General features: G+C 38.7%; 1 protein-coding gene across 4 annotated transcripts in view; it reads right to left on the minus strand.

Moving 5' to 3' along the window:
• Positions 1-27,682, minus strand: part of ARHGEF9 (Cdc42 guanine nucleotide exchange factor 9) — a 347,057-nt gene that overhangs the window by 4,986 nt on the left and 314,389 nt on the right. For all 4 annotated transcript variants that reach the window (XM_063432082.1, XM_063432083.1, XM_063432085.1 and 1 more), the window contains 3 exons: positions 14,740-14,871; positions 4,416-4,659; positions 2,587-2,655 (listed from right to left, as the gene is read on the minus strand). In XM_063432082.1, the coding sequence (XP_063288152.1) occupies positions 2,587-2,655; positions 4,416-4,659; positions 14,740-14,871 (445 nt within the window). The remainder of the gene's footprint in view (positions 1-2,586; positions 2,656-4,415; positions 4,660-14,739; positions 14,872-27,682) is intronic.

The following is a 27,682-nucleotide window of genomic DNA, read 5'->3' on the forward strand; positions in this document are numbered from 1 at the left end:
GTTGTTATGTTACATAGACGGCCCCTTTTTAATGTAGTACACTTAAAATACATTAACTATGCTTTCTCCCCCCCCCCCCCCAAAAAAAAAAAATGCAAAAGAAAAGAGAACTTGCAAATGATCTCCTGCTTCTTCTAACCATCCACTTGGCGTTGGGAAAGGTAAAATGTTGTCAGGAGTTTTCATTTCGTGGGTTCAGAATATATACATAAAATCTATTCACAATAGTGTTTGTGAGTCATGCGTTAGATGTATTACATCCTGGTAGAAGAAGTCTAGGCATGGATGTTTCACTATAGTATAGTACAGCTTTAATATAATCCAGCCTCAGAAACTCTTTTTCTGAATGATATGATTTCCGATGAAGATCATAGCTTCAAAGCTATTAAATCTGATGCTTAACTTAGATCACTATGCAGTCAGGAAAACATTAACTGTCTTAAGAATGCCGTGTGTACTGTAACATGGACGGTAATGTGTACTGTCTGTAACCTTTGGGTAAAACTCTGCCAGAGGAGGGTCCTGATTCCTAACGCAAATCACTTTATATCATGACAGTCCTGATATGTCATAAATAATGAAATAATTTAAATTGCGGTTACTGGGGTAGAATTTAAATGGGAAATAATGCACAGTTTGACATCAAGTGGTATGCGTGTTTCCTAACAATTGCCTAACACTACCACTAACCCTAACACTAGTCCATGCCTAAAAATATCATGTCATCAAAATAAAAGTCACAAACAGTGAAGCAGGTTTTAGGGGAAATAAAGATATATAATGATGAAACATTTATTAACATAAGAATTGGGAAACCCATGTTCAAAACCAGGTCAAGCCAACTTAGATGATATATATCCACTTACCTCAAATCTGCATTGCTTGTAAGCTTCTCTTCACCTATAAATATCCCCTTTTAAAATTGTGAAGCACAGCGGAATATGTTGGTGCTATATAAATTGTAATAATAATTATAATAACGCGTATGGTGACTTGGTTCAAGTTACATTGCTCAGGGGCCTCATGCAAACTTTGCTGAGGACATTCTTATGTTTTTAAGACTCCCAAAAATGGTCGTCCCTTTGCATGTGTTAAAACTAAGTATTGCAGGTTTAGCTGTAAAGAATCTTACATTACCTCAGATAAATATTGAAGTCTGCCACTTTAAGCTTTTTTTTTTTACTCTACCTTTAATCTGCCAAATCCCAGCATTACTAGCAGACCGGTGTGAGTGCTCTTTTCTGACTACAATGACTGGAGTCCACATGCTTTTTTTTTTTTTTTTTTTTTTATAAGCCTCCGGCATTAATATGTTTAGAAATGAAAAACATTTCAGCTATTTGAAGACAAAAGACAATAAAAATTATATTGTGCTGCACTCAAGGTGCTACCGTGTTTACCCGAAAATAAGACATCCCCTGAATATAAGCCCTACCCTGAAAATAATCCCTAGCTGTTCTCTAATCTATGTTCGGGGAATTGTCCCCAAACATAGATCTGCGGAATTCCATTCGCAAGTAAGATTATCTATGTTCGGGGAAGTTTCCCCAAACATAGATATGCAAGATTTAATTCGTGATTGAACTAATCTATGTTCTGGGAAGTTTCCCCGAAACATAGATTTGCGATATTCTATTACCAAGTAAGCTAATCTATGTTCAGTGAAGTTTCCCCGAACATAGATTTGCGATATTCTATGAGTGAATAAGCTAATCTATGTCCGGAAAAGTGACCCTGAACATAGATTTGCACAATTCTGTGCCCTAGTAAATTGGTCTATGTTCGGGGGAAGTCCCCCGAACATAGACCTGCATTCTAGCACACATTTTCCCCCGAAATAAGACCTTGTGGGTTTCTCGGGGGAAAAATTAATATAAGACCCAGTATTATTTTCGGGGAAACACTGTATTCTGTCAAGGGGGGACTGTGCTTAATTAGATACCAAATTGCAAACTTTTGACTAAATTAGATAAACTGTGGTGCTTTGGTACAAACTCAGCTATTCCGTCTTGCATTTTCAAGATTTTTTTGTTTAATTCACTAAAATGCACTGTATAGTAAATAAGCCCTTACCTGTTTATTACTGAAAGGGATACAGCAACTAATTTTTATTTTTGTAAAACATTGGTTTTGGTTAGAGTAACCCTTTGTTAAATTGTCTGCCCCCAGCCCCCCCCCCCCCAAAAAAAATAATCCAGGTTCTTCCTAAAGCCTGATCGCCCTTGACTGATGTCACTCGCCAGAGGGGATTGCGGGAAGTAAGGACTGAGGGGAAGATAGGGGTGGCACAGAGGAGAGAGCTGTGCCACCATTGGCAGCCTGGCATCAACATGCTGTGCGTGCTTGCGTCTGATTCCAATTTTGTACAGAATTGGCACTAGCATTCTGAAACGCTGCACATACAAACTCCAGGCACCATGACCACTTCAAAACACTGAAGTGATCATGGTGCTTGGAGTAACCCTTTAAAGGACTAGCATGGACATGATACATTTTTATTCAGGAAATCCATTTGTATACATACATATAAACTCAAAATAACACTAAGCAACTATCATATTGTTCTCAGCCTTTGTATCAGTTTACCTTTCTGCTTACTGACTTTTCGCACAGTCATTGCCGCTTGTCTCTTCTGATATTCTGATATTTCAAATCCTGAGAAAGGAAACAAAATGTAGATTATAATGCAACTTGTTGAAAGCAAGGAATTCTCAAGCCTTTTGGAACAAACTCTGCAAATTGGTAGAGAATCCCAGGGACAGTCCCAATTAGCACTTCACCTCTCACTATATCTTGAGTAGAGAAATCAACACGGTTTCTCACAACCTAAGATAGACCTGGGCAGTTCAAGAAAAAAAATCTTCTGCTGAAGTTGCTAAAGGTATCATTGTTAACTTAGTCATCATAAAAATTGGGCAAAGCTCAACGCACCATTGCTCTGTGAAATCACAGTGTTTTCCGATTTGGAAATAAGCAAAATATAGCGTTTTAAGTACAAAAAAAAACAAAAAAAAGTTTCTAATAATTAATTGCAACTATGTGGAAAAGGACAAAACGTGATAATTCAATTGATTCCTTCAAAGTTGTCTGTAAATATATATATATATATATATATATATATGTATATATATATATATATATATAATTTGAATTTCTTGAGAATATAAATATATTTTTATTTATTTTTATTCCTTACAAATATGTGTCTTCATGTGCTTTCACAGATGCTCACAATAAAATGCATTAATTCATGAATTGGAATGGAAGGAAGGATATACCTAAATACAGACAGATGGTTAGAGCTCCAGTTTTACGAGACTGTAGATTTTGAAAAGGGAATAAAAAATTGGATACATTTTTGTCTGGTTTGCTGGAATTTTATTACTGGAATTGCCCGAGAACAACTCAGACATCCTAAAATTCCATTCATTTGATTACAGAAATATTAAAAATATATATCAATAATAAAAAAAAGCATTACAAGAATAAAAAAAGCAAGTAGAAACATTTAATCCTATAAAGGTTGTAATAATGAAATGAATATACTTTACTTGGACAGATTTTTCTATAAATACGCTACCAGTAAATTTAGAACACCCTCCTAGGAATGATCAATCACATTATTTCTTATTTAAAATCGAATACACATCTATTTTATTGCTCTTTCTGGTAGTGGAATTTGGGCAAACTTTTTGTTCCTACCTGTGCATTCAGTAGGACATAAACTACTGGAGTATTTGTAATTTAGAGATGGAAAGCCTTTACAATTATCTCCTACATGCAGTTCTTTATACTGACACCCTCCTAAATTATTTAGAAGACTTCTCATCTAGTCTCACAAATATATAACCTGCGAGTAATATTGGACTTCTCTCTGTCTATCATCCCTTCAAAGTAATCCTCATTAATGCATTTCTCCTTTCTCTGCTGTATTGATTTTCGAAGAGTTCTTTAATATGACCTCTCTGCCTTTCAGCTCCCTCCGATACAATTTATACTCAGGCGTATTTTACTTTGCCTGGGCCAGTAACATATCTCCTTTCTTCATGCACCCCTCCATATAATCCTCTTTATATTCAGCAAGCTCACCCCCCACCCCAGCAAATCTAATTTTAAGGTGTTCCGAACTAAAGATCTATACATCAACAACTTTATCTTTTAAAGGAAATGTGTCTACGATGCTTCCTTTACATCACTTACATCCTAAACACCCAGGGGCATGGTCGTGTTTTAATGTCTTTGATTTAACACCTTGTCCCCTAATCTCACCCTGGGCTATAGCTCTAAAATACTTTCCAGACTAGTAGTAACATACTACATACATCACATGAGTTCAAATATTTCATTCAAGGAGTAGGTGTTGGTCAAGAATAATTAACAGAACTTAGAACATTTCATGTACAGGGATGCCTTACCGATCTTCTCATCTTCTTGCACCATCTTCCTCTCCTCCCGAAAAGCACGTAGCCATCTCAATTTTTCTTCTAACTTCTTGGCAAAATAAAGATGCATCTCGTCTGTTTCCTTGTTTTGCAGTTTAAATGCATTCTTCACACTAATATTAAAGTCCTCATCTCGTCCATCATCCACCTCAATCACTTCATATTTATCCATGTCCATTCGACCCTTGTAGTAAAGAATGTCCCTTCGGATCAGGTCCTATGTAAAGGAAATACTATTAATGTAGTTTCCACTATCTGTAGCAAATAGAAGATAGATGTGCACTGTTTTGTATGAGACAGATTAACAGCTTTAATTGTATAAAAAAAGGCATTGGACGTAAAGGGATGGTCAATATGTTCATCCTTCCAAAGAACAATTTTATGGATGTACTCAGATCTATGTTATTTTCAGAATGGAAATTTAATTTGGTATTAAATTGCTGGGATGTGCAGCATACACTAGGCCCTAAGTAGATGATGGATGTCAATACAATAATGGCTCTGGAACCAGGAATAATAATATACACTAATCAACAGTGAACATTTTATTACCATTTTTTAATCAGTTCTGCATTTTTCATGGATATTGTAATAAAAAAACACACAACCTACGTGCTGTAAAACTCTGTAACAAATATAAAAAAACGAACTAAAGAAAAAGCGTCGCCATCCTGGATCAGGGGTGAAGTGTATACTGGAAAATAATATACCCTAACTGCATGCAGAAAATTATTATGTTTGCAGCCCAGAAGATAGGACACGCATGTGTGTTCTTCGTGTGCTTTAAGCTAAGCAAATTAACCTTTCTGTTTAAGGCAAGCATGTCAAACTCAAAGGCTAACATGGGCCAAATAAACAAGGTTTAAGTTTATGTGGGCTGCAAGAAAAAAAAGTGTTCGACCAACACAAACTAAATTACTTGTATCTTTCTCATGCAAACAATATGGAATCCTGGGTACATATATATAATTCACTTAAAAGCTTCACTTCAAGTTACTTACTATGCCCCCCCAATCTAATACAAAACCTCCTGTGGCGCCGCCCCTCCACTCTATTACCCCCCTCCCCAAATCATAACGCTGCCCTCCTCCAGTTTAATTTAATACACTGCCCCACTCCCATCTCTTTAATTTAATACACAGCCTCCCCTCCCTCCCCTCCCTCCCAGCCTCCCCTCCTCCAGTTTAATTTAATAAACTGTCCCCTCTCCCACCTCTCCAATTTAGTACACTGCCCCACCCCACCACTCCAATTTAATAACTGCCCCCACCCCCACCACTTTAATTTAATATACTGCCTTTCCTCCCTCCTCATAATTTAATATACTGCCCCCACTCTCACTTCTCACCCCAATTTAATACACTGCCCCCTCCATCCCACCACTCTAATACACTGCCCCCTCCCACCACTCTAATACACTGCCCCCTCCCTCCCACCACAACAATACACACTGCCCCATCCAGTCCATCACACTAATACACTGCTCCCTCCCCCAATTTATTACACTGCCCTCCCCTCCCTTCCCCCCAATATAATACACAGGACTTCCTGGTATCCCGGTAGGCCAGTCTGGCCCTGGGCCGCAAATATAATGATCGTGGGTTGCATGCATGTAAGGGCTTATACCACAATTGAATAGTCACTCAAGCAGTAGTCATGATTTATATTTAAGTAAGGAGATGAAGTGGAAACAATCATTTTGTTTGTCTCTTTGACAAGTTGCGTTGTGTAGACAATAGGTTGAACAAAGGGAATTTAGGTTTTTTTTTCTGCATCATACGTCTGCTACATGTCTGTTCATTAATGCATTTGCAGATTTATGTTTACTCTCTATATATTGCTTATTACATCTTGGTTATATTATTAGAATAGAGGTATAGGATAGAATTTTCACAGCAACTGCTATAAAAGTTTACAAGTGGATTTAGCTGGTCCATGGGAATGCAGATGTTTGACATTCAACTATTATAACTTCGATTTCTCTAGGCAGGTATATAGCGAATAATGCCAGGGGAAATATAAAAAGCTATGAAGAGATGCATCAATAGACAGAAGTCCAGAATTTGGGCATTTCCTAATTTTGTTAACAATGGCGTTGCTATAATTAATAGGGTAAAAAAAGAGAAAAAGACTGCTTATGGAACTTGAGAACTGTGTTGGAAATCACTGTCCGGTATGACAAGGAGGTAGAGAATTCCTGGGTCACATGTCGTTTACAAACGATAGCCCCTGTCGCTGCAATTATTAGAATAGTGGATACTGTGCAAACCTACATTTACGTTAACAAAACTGGCAGGTGATCAATGTGAGAATGAATAAAATCAGCTGATATCATTAAACAATTTAATACATGCTATAATTAACATTTTCTATAATCATAGTGAAGCTACAACTGTATTGTGTCTTTTGTAAAGCAGTATACTACGTACAAGGTGGAAAATTAGTGATCAAAGGAAAGAACAGGTTGTGACGCATTAAGTGATCTAAGATAAAAATATAGATTCCTGACTTCAGTGGATGAGAACAGCAGCAGCCGATTAAAATATATGACATTCTGATAGTTTGACTAATCATTCTTTTATACCAACTCTGGTGAAACACTGATTCATCGAATCCAAAAACTTTACTTCAGGGGACTTATAAAGACATGCAAGAATCTATCAGGATAAATGTTTCCAAAAAGCGTGACAGTCTTTTGCAGAAGGACAGCTGGCCGGCCAGTCCTTGCTCTGAGCAATGCACGTATCTCACGGAAACAGTAGGACTGGGTAGGAAATCCATTGTAGTCTTTTTGGGTAGGAGGTGTGCATTCCATTAGCAATGTTGATGCCTCCAGCTTTGGTTAAATGTTACCTCCCACAGGGGTTAGATACGCAGTATCAGTAGTTGCAGAGAATAACTAGAACAGAATGGTGATTTGCCAATTGCCAGCAGAGCAAGCCAGGCTGTCCAGGAAACACTGTAAAACTGGAAGAAGGAAAATCCCTACTGCTGGGGAGGTCGGAGAAGCTGAAGCTGCAATGATTTGGACTAAGTCCAGGAGGCTGCAAGGGACCATCTGGAGTAAAGGCTTTTGCTGCTTTAGACATTGCCAAGGACGATGCAGAATGTCCGTGTGATAGCAAGGTGGCTAAACGACTCCTAACGGTGCCGAGCAGGAATAACAAAGATATCAAACAAAGAACAGCAGCTAATGAAATAAGCCAGTGTTGCCCTGTATGCATGATTAGAGACACAGAGTCATAAAGTAGTCATGAGATGAATAGCAGAAACAGCTCAAAAGCTGTCATTCAAACAAAATAAGGAAGGAATATTAATACTCAGTGATGTTCCCACAGTGTCAGACATGGACAGCTTTTGCTTGGCAGGTTAATAAGATGCAACCTATCTGGAGTAAGGGTCTTACTGTCTTACTCCCGTGACCACGGACATTAGAACCCGGGAGATCCATTAATATTTTGGCAGGTAAAAGTGATAAGATAGCTGGTCAAAGAACACAATCTAGGAAGGAAGGGATATTGGGACAGAAATAAACTTGGGAGGGAGACTAGTGCAGACTGGACAGGGAGATTGAGAGCAAGGGCAAATTGGGGTGGGCGGAGGGGGGAGAATTCTCGGGTTTTTTATTTTATTTTTAGTTCGACGGCTATGATGGTTTTTTATTTGGCCTTTTTTGGGGCTGAAAATGAAGATTTTAGAAAAAAAGAAGACGTCGAATGGTAAGTTTAATTTTACTTTACAGGTTAGCAATTTTATTCCCCCCTCACTATTTTTTAGGGTGAGGGGGGTAGGTAGGGGCATTTTTTATTTGGGTGGGGGGTGGGTGACTAGGGGCTTGGGCACCCCTAGTCACCTTGATGGGGGGGGGGGGAATTTACTTAGTGCCCCCACCCGCCGCCCAGGGGTGGTGGCGGGGGGAGGACAGTAGGTCCCCCCCCATTATCGTTATGGCCCCCACCCGCCGCCCAGGGGTGGGGGCCGGGGGGGAGGACAGTAGGTCGTCCCCCCCCTTTTACCATTAGGGCCCCCACCCGCCGCCCAGGGGTGGGGGCCGGGGGCTGGAGGACAGTAGGTCCCCCCCCCTTATTACTATTATGGCCCCACCCGCCGCCCAGGGGTGGGGGCCGGGGGGGAGGACAGTAGGTCCCCCCCTATTACTATTATGGCCCCCACCCGCCGCCCAGGGGTGGGGGCCGGGGGGTGGAGGACAGTAGGTCCCCCCCCCTTATTACTATTATGGCCCCCACCCGCCGCCCAGGGGTGGGGGCCGGGGGGGGGAGGACAGTAGGTCCCCCCCCTATTACTATTATGGCCCCCACCCGCCGCCCAGGGGTGGGGGCCGGGGGGTGGAGGACAGTAGGTCCCCCCCCCCCTTATTACTATTATGGCCCCCACCCGCTGCCCAGGGGTGGGGGCCTGAGGGGAGGACAGTAGGTCCCCCCTCATTCCCATTATGGCCCCCACCCGCCGTCCAGGGGTGGGGGCCGGCGGGGGAGGACAGTAGGTCCCCCGTCCCCCCCTTATTACCCTTTTTTTTTTTTTTTTTACAGTGAGCAGCCACAGGCTGCTCACTGTTTAGTGGACATGCCCCTACTCGCGATATAGCGAGTAGGGGCATTGGGGAGATTTTAATCTCCCTTGTGCTATTATGGGGGTCATATTGACCCCCATAGAGTGAGGAGGGGACCTGGGGGGCTTATGAAGTGGTGGGGAGCACTGCTCCCTGCCGCTTCTGTCTTTACATATTGCAAGGAGGGAGCTGCACGCCGGTAGCTCCCTCCTTGTAATAAACCGAACAAACAAACGAACACTGATACACAGTGTTAGTTTGTTCGTCTGATTTTTTCTATTCATTCATTCGTCTGTCTGATGAATGAATGAATAGGTGAAATTCCCGTTCGCATGTCCAGATGTTTCACTGGGCATGTGCGGGAATCTCAGGGCTATCTAGTGTGGGTAGATGACGTGTCCCACAGGGACTTCACCTACCCACACAAAGATGGCGGCGCCCTGAATATAGATCGGGGCAGAAAATAAAGAATAAAAAATAGGTAATGTGGGGGGCATAGGGGCATTTGGGGGTGACTAGGGGGTCGATTGGATGTAGTTGAGGCGGGAGGGGGGTTAAAAAAAAAACGGAACTCGGCATGACAGTGCCGCTTTAAATTGCAGAAACACTCTCCCATATAAGGAAAAGTTTCATAATATATTCGTGTTCACTATTCCCCAACAAATATGGTTGCTAAGACCATCAAATTGATTTCAATACACCTACCAATTTAAATATTCCCCAACCAATATGGCCACTGGGCCTTTTGATTGGTCCAGCATGGCCACTCATTTGGGTCTATGCCGTTGTGGATATATGCACACATTTCTCCTCCCCCTCATGTGCCGGCCGCATGGACCAGTTCACAAAGACCAATTTCACACAGGTTTTAGCTGATGTTTAGCTGGGAGTTAGACAGCTGCCTAGCACATCTATATTGTGCTATGCCTACATTTCCCTCAATCCACCACGTTCGGTCACATGACACGGCATTACAGTCGCGGTCCACGTGACCACTATATTTACAATCTATACTGTTTTTAAAATTGTTTGATAACCTTTGTTTCTTAACCCCAAATATACATGGAGGGTTAAAGACACCTATAGATTATTAATAAACTATTAAAAAGTATTTTTATTTATATTAAAAGATAATTATATTTCTTACTGGCGCATGTTAATGATGTCATTTTTGTGCCAAACTTAAATCTCTATGTTTGTTTTCCTTATAAATACTTCTGTTTGTCAGTTATGACTGTTTGATACCACTTGATAAAGCCCTGTGTTGGCGAAAACGCGTTGTGGTTTATTTTAATTACTGTTTCAATAAGGGATATTGGCTACTTTTTCCCTATGAGTGTGTCATATACCTTTCATTTTTAGTTTTATTTATAATTTTTATACTTATTTTTATTTTATTATTTCATTGACTTATTTATTTATTTTTGATCTTTATTTTATTTCAGTAGTATTTTATTTATTTTTATACTTTAACACCTGGCCCCCTGTACAGTGAAATACTCACATAAGTATCCTAAAATCTAGTTATTATAATTTTTGAAATAATTGCTGAAATATCAGTTGCATGGACCTTTTGAGAATACTTCAGAAGTGGCTCCCTGGTCTACTGCTCCAGCGAAGATCTCAACAAAGAATCCCACGTAGGGATAAAACCACCTATGCCTACACATTGAGCAGTCTTGTTCTGCTCAAACACATGTGTGTCTATTTCTTCTTATTACTCCTGGATTGGTTCATATAGGGAGCACTATTGTTGTTTCTTCTTTATTTTTGGTCTTCTGAACATAACGCTGCTGAGAGATTTGTCAACCGTATTCTCACGCATATTCTATCAGTGGAGGATCAACACCACTGCATGTGCATATCACTAGAGCTGGTTTTAGCTCAGATAAATGTGAGTAAGACTACAAAAACCTACGTATCATCTAATATTACCAAATTATATACTATACCATTTGAGTTTTCCTTTTGTTTTCTCTTTTATATTGACCACGATCCAGAATCTTTGCTGATTCTTCTGATTTTATGAAGACACCTTGCTGTTTCCCCATTGGTTGCACCTCTAAGTTTGGACTTAATTTTTACAGATATATTATTTTTATATTTGCTATTTTAGCTGTATGTATATATATATATATATATATATATATATATATATATATATACACACTAATAGTATTTTAGGCGCTACCTGACTATTTTGTTTAATTGCAGTAATTACCTAGCACAATTGTTTGCATGTGTACAATGCAATATACCGTATATACTCGAGTATAAGCCGAGTTTTTCAGCCCATTTTTTGGGCAGAAAAACTCCAACTCGGCTTATACTCGAGTCAGAGTCTGTATTATGGCAATTTGCATTGCCATAATACAGACTGGGGGGAGAGGGGGGCTGGCAGAGCTGTACTTACCTTTCCTGCAGCTCCTGTCAGCTCTCTCCTCCTCCGCGCCGTCCGTTCAGCACCTCGGTCAGCTCCCAGTGTAAGTCTCGCGAGAGCCGCAGCTCTCGCGAGACTTACACTGGGAGCTGACAGAGGGAGCTGCACAGACCGCGCGGAGGAGGAGAGAGCTGACAGGAGCTGCAGGAAAGGTAAGTACAGCTCTGCCAGCCCCCCTCTCCCCCCACTGAACTACCAATGCTGGACCACCAGGGAAGGAGAGCCCCCCTCCCTGCCATATATCAAGCAGGGAGGGGGGACGAAAAAAAAATATATAAATAAAATAAGAAATAAAATAATAAAAAAAAATTAATAATAAAAAAAAAAGGGGTATAAGGACCACTATGGGAGGGAGGGGGGGGGTAAGGACCACTATGGGAGGGAGGGGGGGGGATAAGGACCACTATGGGAGGGAGGGGGGGGATAAGGACCACTATGGGAGGGAGGGGGGGGATAAGGACCACTATGGGAGGGAGGGGGGGGATAAGGACCACTATGGGAGGGAGGGGGGGGATAAGGACCACTATGGGAGGGAGGGGGGGGATAAGGACCACTATGGGAGGGAGGGGGGGGATAAGGACCACTATGGGAGGGAGGGGGGGGATAAGGACCACTATGGGAGGGAGGGGGGGGATAAGGACCACTATGGGAGGGAGGGGGGGATAAGGACCACTATGGGAGGGAGGGGGGATAAGGACCACTATGGGAGGGAGGGGGGGGATAAGGACCACTATGGGAGGGAGGGGGGGGATAAGGACCACTATGGGAGGGAGGGGGGGGATAAGGACCACTATGGGAGGGAGGGGGGGGATAAGGACCACTATGGGAGGGAGGGGGGGATAAGGACCACTATGGGAGGGAGGGGGGTATAAGGACCATTATGGGAGGGAGGGGGGGGGGTATATGGACCACTATGGGAGGGATGGGGGGGATAAGGAACACTATGGGAGGGAGAAGGGGGATGAGGACCACTATGAGAGGTAGGGGGTGGGATAAGGACCACTAGGGGAGGGGAGGGGGAAGTAAGGACCACTAGGGGAGGGGAGGGTAAGGACCACTAGGGGAGGGGTGAGTCAGGACCACTGGGGGGGGGAGTGAAGGAACACGGGGGTGGGGAGGTAAGGACCACTGAGGGAGGAGGAGGGGAAGTCAGGACATATGGGGGGGGAGGGGGCGGCAAAAAATGTTTTGCCTACGGCGGCAAATATCCTTGCACCGGCCCTGCACACACTGCATTCACACACTGCATTCATGCACACACACTCTGCATTCATGCACACACACACTGCATTCATGCACACACACACTGCACTCATACACACACTGCACTCATACACACACGCTGCACTCATACACACACACATACGCACACACTGCATTCATTATACACACACTGTAAATAAATATTCAATTAATATATTTTTTTTAGGATCTAATTTTATTTAGAAATTTACCAGTAGCTGCTGCATTTCCCACCCTAGTCTTATACTCGAGTCAATAAGTTTTCCCAGTTTTTTGGGATAAAATTAGGGGCCTCGGCTTATATTCGGGTCGGCTTATACTCGAGTATATACGGTACCTATATATTTCCATGCATTGTTTGCTATGTTGGCATTATTATAATTTTTTTTATAAAACACATTATCAAAGGATTTTTCCTTTCTCTCCTGACTTTTAATAATCTAGGTATAATTAATGGGGTTTATATCTGCAGTAATGGTGCATTGGGGACTGGTGTTGGAAAGGCTAAGAGAGTAAATCTGATAATTACAGATAAATGCCATAACACTGCTTTTTAAAGCTTTTGATTATAAAACACCACACAGGCAGACCTTATTCAATTGTAATCTACTTTCACATACTGTACTGAAATTAAATAAACAGATCATGCTCGTGTTAATGCATTAAAATTATCATTAATAGTAATTAACACATAAATCAAATGAAATGAATATTATTTGAATGTACTTTTAATTAAATTGACTTTTAATACTTTTGATGGAGTAAAGGTATATTTTGAAATGTATTAACAGCTAGTTAACGACTGTTTCCCAAGTTTGTTGCTTAAGTTTCCTACCTGCTATTATCTCTCCAAATTTAAATCCAGTCTCTGGTTGATGGTTAGTATCCGTGTTCTTCATTTATATCACATGTAACCATATGTATTAGATCTGTAATTGAGTGGCTTGTTGGGAAGGCCATGGTGCACAGCTTGCCCCAAAGATGGTTTGGAAATATGCCCTAGGGCAAGATGTTAAGCACTCTCTAGTGCAGGGATAGACAACCTTCGGCACTCCAGATGTTGTAGACTACATCCCCCATGATGCTCTTACACCCATAATGCTGGCAACATAATCCAATGTAGTATAATGTAGTCCAAAACATCTGGAGTGCCGAAGGTTTCCTATGTCTGCTCTAGTATACAGTGAGATGCATGCCCAGAGGGAATCATAACAATTACCTTTTCAATTTTTATGTTTATTGATTCTACACTATGAAATGATCACTCTGAAATTAGAAAATTGAATTGGGCCTGACAGCTGTCTTTACTGTATTGGCCACATCACACAATTATAGGGATGATGGAGTTGATGATGGGATAGGGATGATGCAGTTTGCTGTTGCCTTCATTAATATTGTGACTCTTCTCTTATTTATATGCCAGGTGAGAGGTTGGGTAGATGGAACACATTACCCCTCTATCTTCCCACCTTCTCATGGAATATCATTATGTATGCTTGAGCTGGACACTTGAAATACCTGATCTGGCTAGGGGTTTGTTGAGTGTCATGTTTGAAAGCATGTTAGAAATATGCCCAAGTCAAAAGAATGGTCCACAAAGTTAAGGGAAGAGATCATCACCCTTCACAAACAATGAGAGAGGGATAAAATGAATAAATACAGCTGCAGATTAAGGAATACACTTCTTTAAATGTCTGGCATTCTGGGATAAGTATGTCCCAATGCAGCACTAAGCATCAAAGAAGCACCATTGATAGTGTGTGTGTATGTATGTGTGTGTTTGTGTGAATGCATGTGTATCTGAGTGTGTATGTCTTTGTTTTTATATGTATCTGTGTTTCATGGTACCTGGAATTCTAAATAAGTGAAAATATGTAATATGCAAGATACATAACAATGATAGGGAAACGTATTATTGACATATAATGATGGTCCTATTATGACGGTCCTCTATGATTTCCCAAGTACCCCTCGTTGACCGTGTTTTATACACACACTCAATGGAATTGCTAACATACTTCTGTCCAGATAATTGTTACATTCACCTTTTTACAGAGAACCAGCTGGTGATCAAAGAGGAAGAAAACTCTCTGCTGGTTGCGTCCATACGGCTGGTAAATCCACTGCATTTCTCCAGTGTAGATAAGTTCGGAGCTTCGGTCCAAGATATCATCTCCCTGTTGGGCAGAGACAACATTTGTCAGGTCTTTGTACATTGGAACATTGAACTATTGTACAAAGATCATTGACAAACTAGACTGCTTATTGGATGTTAACATACCACTCACAAATGTGAACACAAGGCATTATGCTGCATTACTATTCTAAAATCTCTGAATTTCTTCCATGAATGGGTCCCTATGCATTTTGTTTCTCTGTTATTGAATTATGAATCATGAAAGGTAATATTAACCAACAGACAACAATATGTTTATATTACAATGATATAATATGTCTATATATTTAAAAAACATTTTTTATTAAGACAAAGAAAAAATTGTCTGATGGTTGTTTTGTGTGTAGCTATTCTATAGCTATTGTACTTCCAGTAGTTAGACAGACAGTATTTAAAGTTTCCAATAAACAAAGGAAATATTTACATTCAGAATGAGAACAATTTATATTTGCTAAATCCAAAAGGTACGACAATCACAAGCAGGACCAAGCTCTGAATAACTCCATAGAGAGAATGTGAAATGTTTCAGCATTAATTTAAACATGGGAATGGGCGGGCGAAGAGATTTCTAAAGTTTTGCAATTCTAATATATAAAATCATAATTTGTTGGCTGCCATGTCAATTTGACTGTCCTCGTAGTCTTGGTTTAGGAACACTACCGAAACATCAGGCGCTGGCTGTAAATGTGGAGTTCCACAGTGATTGTATAAATGAACACAACCAGCACACATGGAGGTCTCTCAACCGCCTTGAGGGCAGGAAGAATATTTAGTAAGGTAAATGTTGTGCAATGCCATAGGATGACAATACCCGCTAGTGAGCTCCTTAAAACCACTTTTTAAAAGAGGTACAAGCGATAATCTTAAATGTATTTTCATAAATATCTTTGCAGTCCTCACAAGCTAAAGTATCCATCGGGTCCATGTCCTATTTAACCATGGTAAAGTTTACTGTGAAAAAGAGATATAGATTTCTTGAGAATAGATTACACACAATAACCTTGGTATCTACTAAGGCAGCATGAAAGTGGCCTTCCAAAATGTATTACTCACACCTTCATACATACTGATATAGAAGGGCACAAAATGCAGCTACTCTGTGCATCACAATAATAAAGGAAATTACTCCATAGAACTTTTTCAGACATGACATACTCTTATTATTATTATTTATCAAGTGCCAACAAAGTCCAACCAGACGAGTTGGACACACAGGAACAGAGGATTTTGCAAGCCCTACTCAAAATGTGTTCTCTATTAAGTGTTAATAAGTATGTAGGGGTTTAGAAAAATACCCCACTCTGTCTCATTAGATATATCTTTGCCTGAAGCTCAAGGAAGCAAGGAGAAAGATCAGTGTAGGACCCACCTAAGAGGTTTGTCTTGATGTGGCAGGTGTGCATCCGTCTAATGGCTATTGGAGTTACTAAATAACCTCCATTTGTTTAAATATGCATAGGGATCTGGGAAGAGCACAGGTGACTTTTTGTGTTTTTTTCCTACTCAAACAAGCTTACATTCTAGGCTTAGAAAAAAACAGGGAGGCAAGCAAACGGCCTTTCTGGATCATCTCCAAAGGTTGAGGTAAGGCTGTAAAGTGTGGTTATTATGAAAGTGCACCATAGAATGCAACCAAAAAAGTTTACATATTGCTCATGCATCTGCCAAACCCACATGCATGGGCAACCCATAAGATTTAATTGCTATAACATGGCAAGCTGAGCAGCATTACAATATTCTAATAGTTGTGAAGGAGAAAAGCCCACACAGGCCTTTTGTTGTGCATTCGAGTCTGTGTAAGTCTGCCCCTCTTAACCATCCCAAACAAATTAATATATGTCTCTTTGGGCTGTAGCGATAGCAGAGGTCTGTATCAAGAGTGAAAGTGAGCAAATACAGCAATTTCACAGATGCATTAACCCCTTAAGGACACATGACATGTGTGACATGTCATGATTACCTTTTATTCTAGAAGTTTGGTCCTTAAGAGGTTAAAAAGGAGGTGTTATACTTGTTCTGAGTCCTTTGTTTAACCATGGATGTCATCATGTAATGCCTCATAAAATTCTTTAAAAATCGGAAATGGTCTGCAGTCCTCCTTCACTCCCTTTATTCCCCCCCCCTCTCCTTCGGCTCTTCCTCCACCACCTCCCTCACTTTCTCAGCCTTTCTTTTTTCTACTCTTCTATTCTACTCTTAAACATTATTCACTAATTTTACTTCACATAGCTCTTCCACTGGTTCGGTGATTTGGGTAGATTGCCCGATACACTTAAGTAATCTGGGGATGTTGCTCCCTCAATCCCTTCTGGCCTTTATAGGCCTTTATCTGTAATCATTTAGGAATGTTCTTGTGGGCTTAAACATTTGTTTCTCCAAAATAGTTTTCAGTATTTTCTTGATGAATCTTGTTATTTGCCAACCATATGTGTCAGTGCTCTGCTTATATTTACTGAAAATTTTATAAAAATTCAATTTGTAAAAAAAAGAAATGGTCTGAGGATCATGTGTAAGCCCCTCCCTATTTTTTTAGGAGCGAATGAATAATTTAGCATTGGCCATCTGGTAAAGCATTCTATCCAGCACTGTGTCAGGCTTGTTAGCTTTGTCAGAACAGTTTTGCTTCATTAAAAGGGACACCTTAATCATTTCAATGGATAGGAGAATGTTAAGGTGCCCCCCTTACATGTTCAATTCAAGAGTTCCAACCTCTTGCGTTCAGCATGGTAATTCCCAATCACCTGGTTTGGTGTGTGTGTGTTTTAAAACTCTCAAACAGAAAGACATCTGCTAATATTGAACACATTTTTAAGTTGAAATTATGCTGAATATTTGTCATTAACATATATACACTTTAATAAGTCACTAAGCCATACAATAGCCAGAATTACTTTTTAGTTCAAAGGACCACTACAGGCACCCAGACCACTTCAGCTCAATGAGTGCCAGATCCCCCTAGTTTTAACCCTGCAGCTGAACACATAGCAGTTTCAGAGAAACTCCCTGACAGCCACTAGAGGCTACTTCTGCGATTTACACAGTAAATCACACTTATTCGTCAAAAAAGATCCCCATAGGAAAGCATTGAGTAATGCTTTCCTATGGGCAGGTTTGAATGCGCACCTCTGGCCGCAAATGTGCATTCGGCTCCACTCAGAAGCTTACGTCAATGGAGGAGAGGTCACCAGTGCCGATTAAGGTAAGCAAATAAATGGTTAATTAACCATTTATTCGCCGCGGGATGGGCCCTAGTCACCTAAATGGTGACTAGAGCTCTATAGCGTTAGAAATACATATTTGTATTCCTAACGCTATAGTGTTCCTTTAAACAATAACTATATCCAACCTCCCTAAACCATAAACCAGAGGAAGACTTTACCCCAACAGCCGAGTGAGAACAAAAGGTGATATAGCAACATATCATCACCATTAGAAGACAAATGCACATGATCAAAAAAAAATAAACCTGAATCCTCACTCTCTAACCCTAGCAATTCCTATAAGTTGCTCTCTCAACATCCTTTTCCCATTATATAGAAGACAAAACTCATGGCATGCTCTAAATTTCCACTAACGGGGCATTTTTAATCTTTAGATGGAAATCATACCAATCATTTCAGGACTAAATATTGCCTGAGCAAGTCATACCTCCCAACTTCAGCATTCTGTGAATTGGGACGTTGGCCGGAGAAGGGTATGGGGGCAGGCAAGTGACACAATTGCATTATTGGAACCATCCCAAAAAGGGGGCAGGTCCAGCTGAAGGATTGCCTGGTCATCCTACCTGCCCCTCACCCAAACCGGCCCACTGTGGCACACTCAGGAGGGAGTACTGTTTGAGTGCTCTCTGTAGAGGTCTTGAGCATAATGAGCATAATCTGAGCATAATCCAAGTGTGTCTAATGATGCTCGTGCTGTGCTTGTTGGGGTCAATTGCCTAAGTCAATGTAGTTGGATCGAATGTTTTTTCTTTAGCCAGCGGTATCCCTGCTCACTCAACATTAGTTGTTGGACCAATTAATAAAACAATTGTCTAACTAATACACTTTGGAAACAAAACCTCTATGCTCCTAGACTAACAACATGCTCAATAAATGTGGAAAATGCTTCAAAATAAAAACAGCCCATAGGCAAACATTAATCAAAATAAAATTGATCCTTAAAAGAAAAACCTAAAAATTAAAACCCTTTGGATTAACAGGTAGCAACCTAGAAGCTGATTCAATATCAACTTTAGCCAAAAGGGCACTATGCCTAACCTGATGAAACCTAACCTGATGTAATGCATCATCCAAAAATGCGTAGCTAACTGAACATAAATCCTTATTAAATTCATTATTTAAAAAAGCACCCGAGGTGAAAGACAAAAAATGAGTAAGATAAAATGAACTAGAATCTTCACTACTAAACCCGAAGGAGACAAATGAAACATTTCAAAGGAAAGTACTGAAAAACAGAAAAAAACATTTAATTCTATCAAAATCAATTAATTGTTTTTTTTTTATTTAACAACAGTAATAGAATCCCTCAAAAACTGTAAAGGGACACTATAGTCACCAGAACAACGACAGCATAATGTAGTTGTTCTAGTGAGTATAATTATTATATGCAGGCATTTCCATGCAAACACAGTCTTTTCAAACAAAAGGCAGTGTTTACACCCCCCTTGGGACACCTCCAAGTGGCCACTCCAATGCAATCAATGCATCTCTATGAGGAAAATTCAGCGTCCCAATGCAGAGCGTGGAGACGCTGAATAGCAGTACTGCCTACTATGCAGCATTGAGCCAGGAAGCCCCTCCAGTGGCCATCTGACGAGTGGCCACTTGGAGGTGTAGCAAGGGGCAATGTAAACACTGCCTTTTCTCAGAAAAGGCAGGGTTTACATGAAAATGCCTGAAGGCAATGATTATACTCACCAGAACAACTTCATTAGGCTGTAGTTGTTCTGGTGACTATAGTGTCCCTTTAATTCATTTTAAGGGTTCTAAGGGGAAGCAAGCCACCTAAATGGTGGGTTTAGCACCATAGGGTCAAATACATGTTTGTGTTCCTGACCCTATAGTGTTCCTTTAAACGTAATACAACCAGTTCTTGGCATATAAAAACCTTGGGACAAACCGACTTTTGAACAACTGCTCCTAAGATTGACTGGCAGCTGGCGCAATTTACAATTGTCTGGCCATTTGCTTTGGCTCTCATTATTTGCCCACCAACTTCCTTTCTTTAAATGGATACTTCAACTATCATGATCACTTTTGCTTTTAGAAGTTGTCATGATGGTAGGAGTCTGCCTACTCAGCGTTGCAACAATAGGTTTTATTAGAAAACAAACGGGAAGTGGTGACTAAAAAAAAAAAAAAAAAAAAAAGAAAACAATGCACTCAAAAGGATTGGAGTAACCCTTTACATTTATTTTTTTCTTTTCTTTTTTTTTTTTATATTTCAGACCATACCTGCCGTTTTATCGTTTCGAATATTTCATCATTTATGGCTTGGTATATTAGTCATCATAAATATTTACTGGCTCATCCCTGTCTCCTCTATTTTGTTTATTAATTAATGAAAATGTCCTAATTTATTTAAACTTTATAAATGTATGTATTCTCTTTCTTATTGGTATTTCTTAAGAAGTATCTCCTTACCATAGAGACAAACTGTGTGTGTGGGGGGGGGGGGGGAAATGTCTATTTCATTCTTATCTCTCTAGGGCTTATTAAGACATTATTAATAATTCTCTCTCTAGTTGCTCCAGTTTTTTAGCCAATTTACCCATTTATCATAGTCCTTATATTGATTTTTTATTTTATTCAGCCCTGTTTCCATTTGAATCTGATATTTCAATTGTTGAATGAGCTGTAACACATTAAATGGCTGTGTATTTTTCCAATTCCTGGCAATAATAATCTTTGCCGCTACCAGGCAATGTGTTGTCAGAACTTGATTCGTTTTACTAAGGAAAGGCCATCTCAAGTGCAACAACATAATTTCTGGTGTAGCTTTTATTTTTGATATCATTTAAACTATACAGTAATGATTTGGTCATAAGCCAAAAGGGTAATACCTTTTTACAGCTCCACCATATGTGGAGATAATCCCCCTTAGTTTCACCACATCTCCAGCATAGATCATTATTGTCTTGTGACACTCTTGACAATTTTGAGGGTACTAGATACCATTTATTGATCACTTTGTAAAAAGTTTCCATTAAGGAGAGACTGTGCACATATTTATTTACTTTGATTATTGCTTCATACCACTCTTCTAGTTATATAGGGCAGTTCAGAGCTTTTTCACAACTTTTTATTGCTGTTGGAAAGTTCTCTGTTTTTGTAATATCGAGTAATTTTGTACATTTTGCGAAAAGATTCTTTGAATCTTTCCTATTAAAGATTGTTTTTAATATATGGTATGATTCTCCATTATTCATAATTGATTTGTTCTTCAAATAGTTTTTAACTCTTAGGTATGAAAAAGCCTCTCGATTTGGAAGGGACATTGTCCTGATTAAAATATAAAAGGTCTTTAATTCATTATTCGCCATTAGATCTTCAACCTTTCTAATATTTACAGCTTTCCAATCTTTTAGCGATATGTTCATTATATCCGTTTCAAGGCATTCTATATCTTGGAAACCCAAGATCCTATTTTTGATGTCTATTTTCTTTTTTACTTTGTCCCATATGGGAATTATTTGATTCAACACAAATGATAATGAATAATCGCATACCTTATTATTCCATATAATATTAGACAGATTTTTAGTTTGACATAGATCTGTTTCAATCCTCCACCATACTTCTTTTGGATATATCTCTTTTTGCAGCATTGCCATATGATACATTATCCCAGCTTCATAATATCTTTCAACATTTGGGAAGCCCAATCCCCCTTTATTTATATTACAGCTCATAGTATTCATTTTTATTCTAGGCTTTTCCCCCCTCCAAACAAAATTAGCAAAAGAAGATTTGATCATTTTTAGCCATGGTAAAGGAATAATTAATGGCACCATCCTAAACAAATAAATCCACTTAGGCAGAACATAAGATCTCAAAGTATTAACTTTACCCCACCACAATATTTCTAAATGGCACAATTCTTTTAAGTCTTTGTTTGTATTTTTCAAAAGATGCATAAAGTTTGTTTCCATTATTCTTTCTAGGTTTTTATTTATTCTAATTCCTAGGTAGACAAATTCTTCTGATTGAGAAAAGTTGAATCTATTTTGTAGTTTTTCTATTATATCTGGTGCTATATTCTTATACATTGCAATAGATTTGGATAAGTTCAATTTATAGTTGGATACCTTACTGTACTGTTCGATTTCTGCCATCACATATGGCAAAGAATTTTCTGGATCAGCGACATACAAGAGAGTGTCATCTGCATATAATGAGATCTTTAAGTCTCCTTTAGAAATAGGCAAACCCTTAATTAGCGTGTTTTGTCTAATTTTTGAAGCAAATATTTCAACGGTAATAATGTACAAAATTGGCAACAAAGGACAGCCTTGTCTCGTACCGTTTTCCAAGCCAAACCAATTTGAACAAATATTTTGGCCTATGGACCTAACTGCCGGTTTCTTATACAGGGTGCCTATCGCATCTAACACCCATCCCGAGATATTAAAGGCCTTCAAAGCCCTAAACATGAATCCCCAGCTGACCCTGTCAAACGCTTTCTCTGCGTCTAATGACAGGATCAGCAGGGGACTCCCTTTCTTATCTGACAAATCAATTGAATCTATTAACCTTCTGATATTATTTCCTGCATTTCTTCCAGGGACAAATCCAACCTGGTCTGGATTAATAATTTCAGGCAAGACTGTTTTTAATCTCTTTGCAATAATTGAAGCGAAAATCTTGACATCTACATTTATTAAAGAGATCGGTCTATAGCTTTTTACATCTGTTGATATTTTACCTGTCTTCAAAATTGGCAGAATATTGGCCCTCAACATCTTCTGTGGAAATTATCCTCTGTTTACAGCCTCATTGAAAGTTCTGGTTAACGGTTCCACAATTATGTTTTTCATAACCTTAAATAACTTATTACTAAAGCCAAGACAAATAAAGCGTGTTATAGGTGCCTCCCCTTGGTGGAAGAAAAAGGGGGGTATGTTCCTTTAAAAGCTCCCTCCTCGAGTGATAGCCAATGGGGTATCCGGGTCAGCTAGGAGATTCACAGACAGCAGACCAAACGGAGTACTTAAATGGCAATTTATTCACTTGTAGAAAGGTATATGATAAAAATCATAAAAACAAATTAAGATAACGATGCTGGTCCTACGCGTTTCGTCCTTGTGCAAAAGGACTTCCTCAGGGACCTCTTTCAATGATCAGTAATCAGACAGGTACATAAAATCACAGCAGCATCCTAAACATACTAACAATGAAACATCTTATATAGGGCTAGTCCCTTAGAGTCATTGGTGGAATAGTGGGTGTCTTCAAATCCTGCAGTTCTAATTCGTCAGGGTGTTCTCCTTCAGGTGTATTCACTTTGCCGAGATGAAAAAAGCCGGGTCCGTTTCCCTTGTCGGCTACTTCCGCATTCGTCATCTGTGACGCGTGCGTCACGTGTGTCATCACGTGATCCTCATGCGTTCCATGCTCGGACCAAAAAAATGGCTGTGCGTTCCACAGCATAGAAAGCAGCCTAAGGGAGAGTTTTTCTTATACCAGATATTTATATATACGTAGCTGCAAGATAGAAGACTGTTAGAAACCATCTTTTCATCTAAAGTATATAAAAAAAGGTAATGATGTGTCCTCTATATAAATAAAAAAACGAATAATCAGTATAAATAAAAAAACGAATAATCAGTTTTTTTTTTTTTTTATTTATATAGAGGACACATCATTACCTTTTTTTATATACTTTAGATGAAAAGATGGTTTCTAACAGTCTTCTATCTTGCAGCTACGTATATATAAATATCTGGTATAAGAAAAACTCTCCCTTAGGCTGCTTTCTATGCTGTGGAACGCACAGCCATTTTTTTGGTCCGAGCATGGAACGCATGAGGATCACGTGATGACACACGTGACGCACGCGTCACAGATGACGAATGCGGAAGTAGCCGACAAGGGAAACGGACCCGGCTTTTTTCATCTCGGCAAAGTGAATACACCTGAAGGAGAACACCCTGACGAATTAGAACTGCAGGATTTGAAGACACCCACTATTCCACCAATGACTCTAAGGGACTAGCCCTATATAAGATGTTTCATTGTTAGTATGTTTAGGATGCTGCTGTGATTTTATGTACCTGTCTGATTACTGATCATTGAAAGAGGTCCCTGAGGAAGTCCTTTTGCACAAGGACGAAACGCGTAGGACCAGCATCGTTATCTTAATTTGTTTTTATGATTTTTATCATATACCTTTCTACAAGTGAATAAATTGCCATTTAAGTACTCCGTTTGGTCTGCTGTCTGTGAATCTCCTAGCTGACCCGGATACCCCATTGGCTATCACTCGAGGAGGGAGCTTTTAAAGGAACATACCCCCCTTTTTCTTCCACCAAGGGGAGGCACCTATAACACGCTTTATTTGTCTTGGAATATGTGAGTGCATTCTAATCATTGGAAGCTTCATTTTAATTTTAAAGCAATATTTGCACTATGTTTTGTCCTCTATTATAGGTACACTTACAGAATCCCAAAATATCCTATCTATCATACATACCTTGTTATATGGTTATCAGCTGGGAGATAACCTTGGGAAGTCGTGTGCCTATAAGTTAAGTTTTTTGTGTATTTATATATTTTACATATTTTCACATTTGTTCACGGGTGTCCGTGTGTTTGTTATTTATTACTAAAGCCATCTGGTCCAGGAGTTTTAAAATTGGCTAATTTATTTATTGCTTCTGTTACTTCTTCTTTAGTGATGGCCTTGTTTAATGATTCTAGTTGATCTAAGGATATTTTTGGTATTTCAAGATCTTTTATATAATTATCTATTGATTCATCCGTAGGTCTATTGGACAAGTTGTAAAGGGACTTATAAAATTGATTAAAGGTCTCCCCTATCTCATTTGGAGCTCTATATGTTATACCTTCATGTATAATTTTATCTATGCGGTTGTCTGCTAATTTCTTTTTCAATTGGTTTGATAAAATTTTATCTGCTTTATTTTGTCGATAATAATATCTAATTTTTAATTTCATTATTTTCTTTTCTATATTTTCTGATATTTTTTTCTTAATAATCTGTTTAATATTAGCTATTTTCATTTGCCCTTCTTTATCTGGGTTTAATTTATATTCTTTAACAACTTTAAATAATTGAATATATAATTCTGATAGTCTTTTTCCTTCTTCTTTTTTGGCTTTCTTTTTAATATTTATACAGTGTCCTCTTATAGTCGCTTTATATGTGCACCAGGTAATCAAATCTGAAGTATCTTCCGGTCTATTTTCCTCAAAGAAATACTGTGACAGTTCTTTTAATAACCCCTGGTTTTCCATGCTAAATTATATTGAATCATCTAATGTCCAGGTAGTTCTAGGATAAATATATTTTCCATCTTTTAGATCCATTAAAATAATGTTATGGTCTGACCAAATCATTATTTTGATCGTTATATTAGTCACTTTTTCTATCACTTTTGGGTCTCCTAGGAAAAAATCAATACTTGAATATGAATTGTGCGGCCAAGAGTAAAACGTATATTCTTTGGCCATGGGGTTCCGAACCCTCCAAATGTCATAGAGGTTATTTTTTTTTAATTATATTGTGGAAAGTACTTGCATTTCTTACGCCATTTTTGTCCAAAGTTGTCTTATTATTATAAAATTTATCTAATACAGTGTCCAAAACACCGTTAAAATCCCCTAGTATTATCACATACCCCATAGAAACTTTTTCAACTCGTTCTAAAATATAGGAGAACAATCTCATCGGATTACAATTAGGCAAATATACATTCACAATTGTGTACAGAATACAGATCCCCATTAATTTCACAAATCAGTATTATAAATCTACCTTCTGTATCAATGTCCTCATGTTTTATTTCTACTTGAAGTGATTTCGAAAAACAAATAACCACTCCAGCTTTCTTTTCATCTTTCTTTGAGGAGATTGATAATAATGGAATTTTTTTGCCAAGCCATCTAGTACTATCTCCTAAGGTCTAGTGAGTCTCTTGTATGAGGACTACTTGGATTTTTTCTGCTATTAGATAATCGTTAAAGGCCCATCTTTTATGTGGGAGATTTAGACCTTGGATATTAATTGAGGCGAATTTAACCATACCCTTTTCTTATCTCTCTAGAGTTTGACAATTCCCCACAAATAGCCGCATAATCTATATATGCTAACGCAACTGTACTATTCATACTCATCCACCATTTATACACATTCGTACTATCATCTTTGTGTTGGTCTCTAATTCCAAGAGACCTTCTTTCATACATAATTTGATGCCTTGTCAAGGCAATCACTAAGTTCTACTTAGAACTTATGGGCGGGGTACGTTGATCAGTTGTGGTGGCGGGAAAAGGAAGCACCAAACTTATATATAATTACAATTTCATTTCTCTATTATTACAATATAATTCTTAATTGGTTATTGCTTGGAATCTCTGATGACCCCTTCATTATTGTGCGATATTCTAATCATAGGAAAAAAAAAAAAGTCTCTTAAGTGCCTAAATATTTACATTTGTTCAATTATAATGTACTTTACTGTTTATGAATGTACACTTGTGCTAGTGAATATCTTCCTCTTATTGGCTAAATATATTTAAAAAAATATCTTATATTATATTGTATATGACTTGTGAAATATTATTTATATATTTATATCTACGTGATGCTGTTCAACTTCTAACTAATTCCATGTACTTAAATTATGTGCAAGTGTTAATCATGCTTAAAACTATTCACATCTTTACTCGTGTTGAATTGCTTACCTAACATCCTCGTGTGCCCTATTGCATCTTGCTTATTACTCTACGAATATATACATTTTGTGTACATATCTTATTTTACTAAGGAATTTCTTTTAAATACAGTGACAAAAATCTTCCTCGATTTGTGCCAAATATTCTTTAAAAAAAAAAATCCAAAAAAAAAATCCACAGAATTAGACTCTCAGTTTTAAAGGGCTTTTTCTGTTACATCAGCTTTTTCTCTTTTATCCATGCCATAGCTTTATCTACTGTATCAAAGATCTCAAGATGGTCATTTGTGTAGGTTCTTATTGCGGTGGGGAATCCCCATGTATATTTTATCTTATGGGTTCTTAGTATAGCTGTAGCAGGTGCAAAAGTTTTCCTTTGCATTCTAGTAAAGAAAGACAAATCTGAGAATACAATTATATCTCTAAATTCTTCTCCTTGTGGTTTCTTAGCTCTACTTGCTTTTAGAATTTCCTCTTTAAATTGAAAAGATTGAAAACAGCAGATTATATCTCTTGCTTTGGTATCTGGAATATTTTTTGGTCTGTACAATCTGTGGTATCTTTCTGGGCAATAGTTGAATTTCTCTGTCTCTATCCCCCAGGCTTTCCATAGATTTAACAGGAATTCTGGGATCTTATCCTGAGTTATCTTTTCTGAGATATTCCTTAAACGCAAATTATTGCGTCTCGAGCGATCCTCCAAATCGCCCACTTTTGTTTCCATTTCCTTAATTTTTTCCAATAGTTGGATATTTTGATCTTTCATCAGTTTCTCTTGAAATTCCAAACAATTAATTATTTCTTCAGCCATGTTTATTTTCTCAGTTAGGAGTTTCATTTGATTTAAGATCTCCTCTGAATTCTGATTAATTTGTTTCATTAATGTTTCTGACTG

The sequence above is a fragment of the Pelobates fuscus genome, chromosome 9, assembly GCF_036172605.1.
Source record: "Pelobates fuscus isolate aPelFus1 chromosome 9, aPelFus1.pri, whole genome shotgun sequence".
Taxonomy (NCBI): domain Eukaryota; kingdom Metazoa; phylum Chordata; class Amphibia; order Anura; family Pelobatidae; genus Pelobates; species Pelobates fuscus.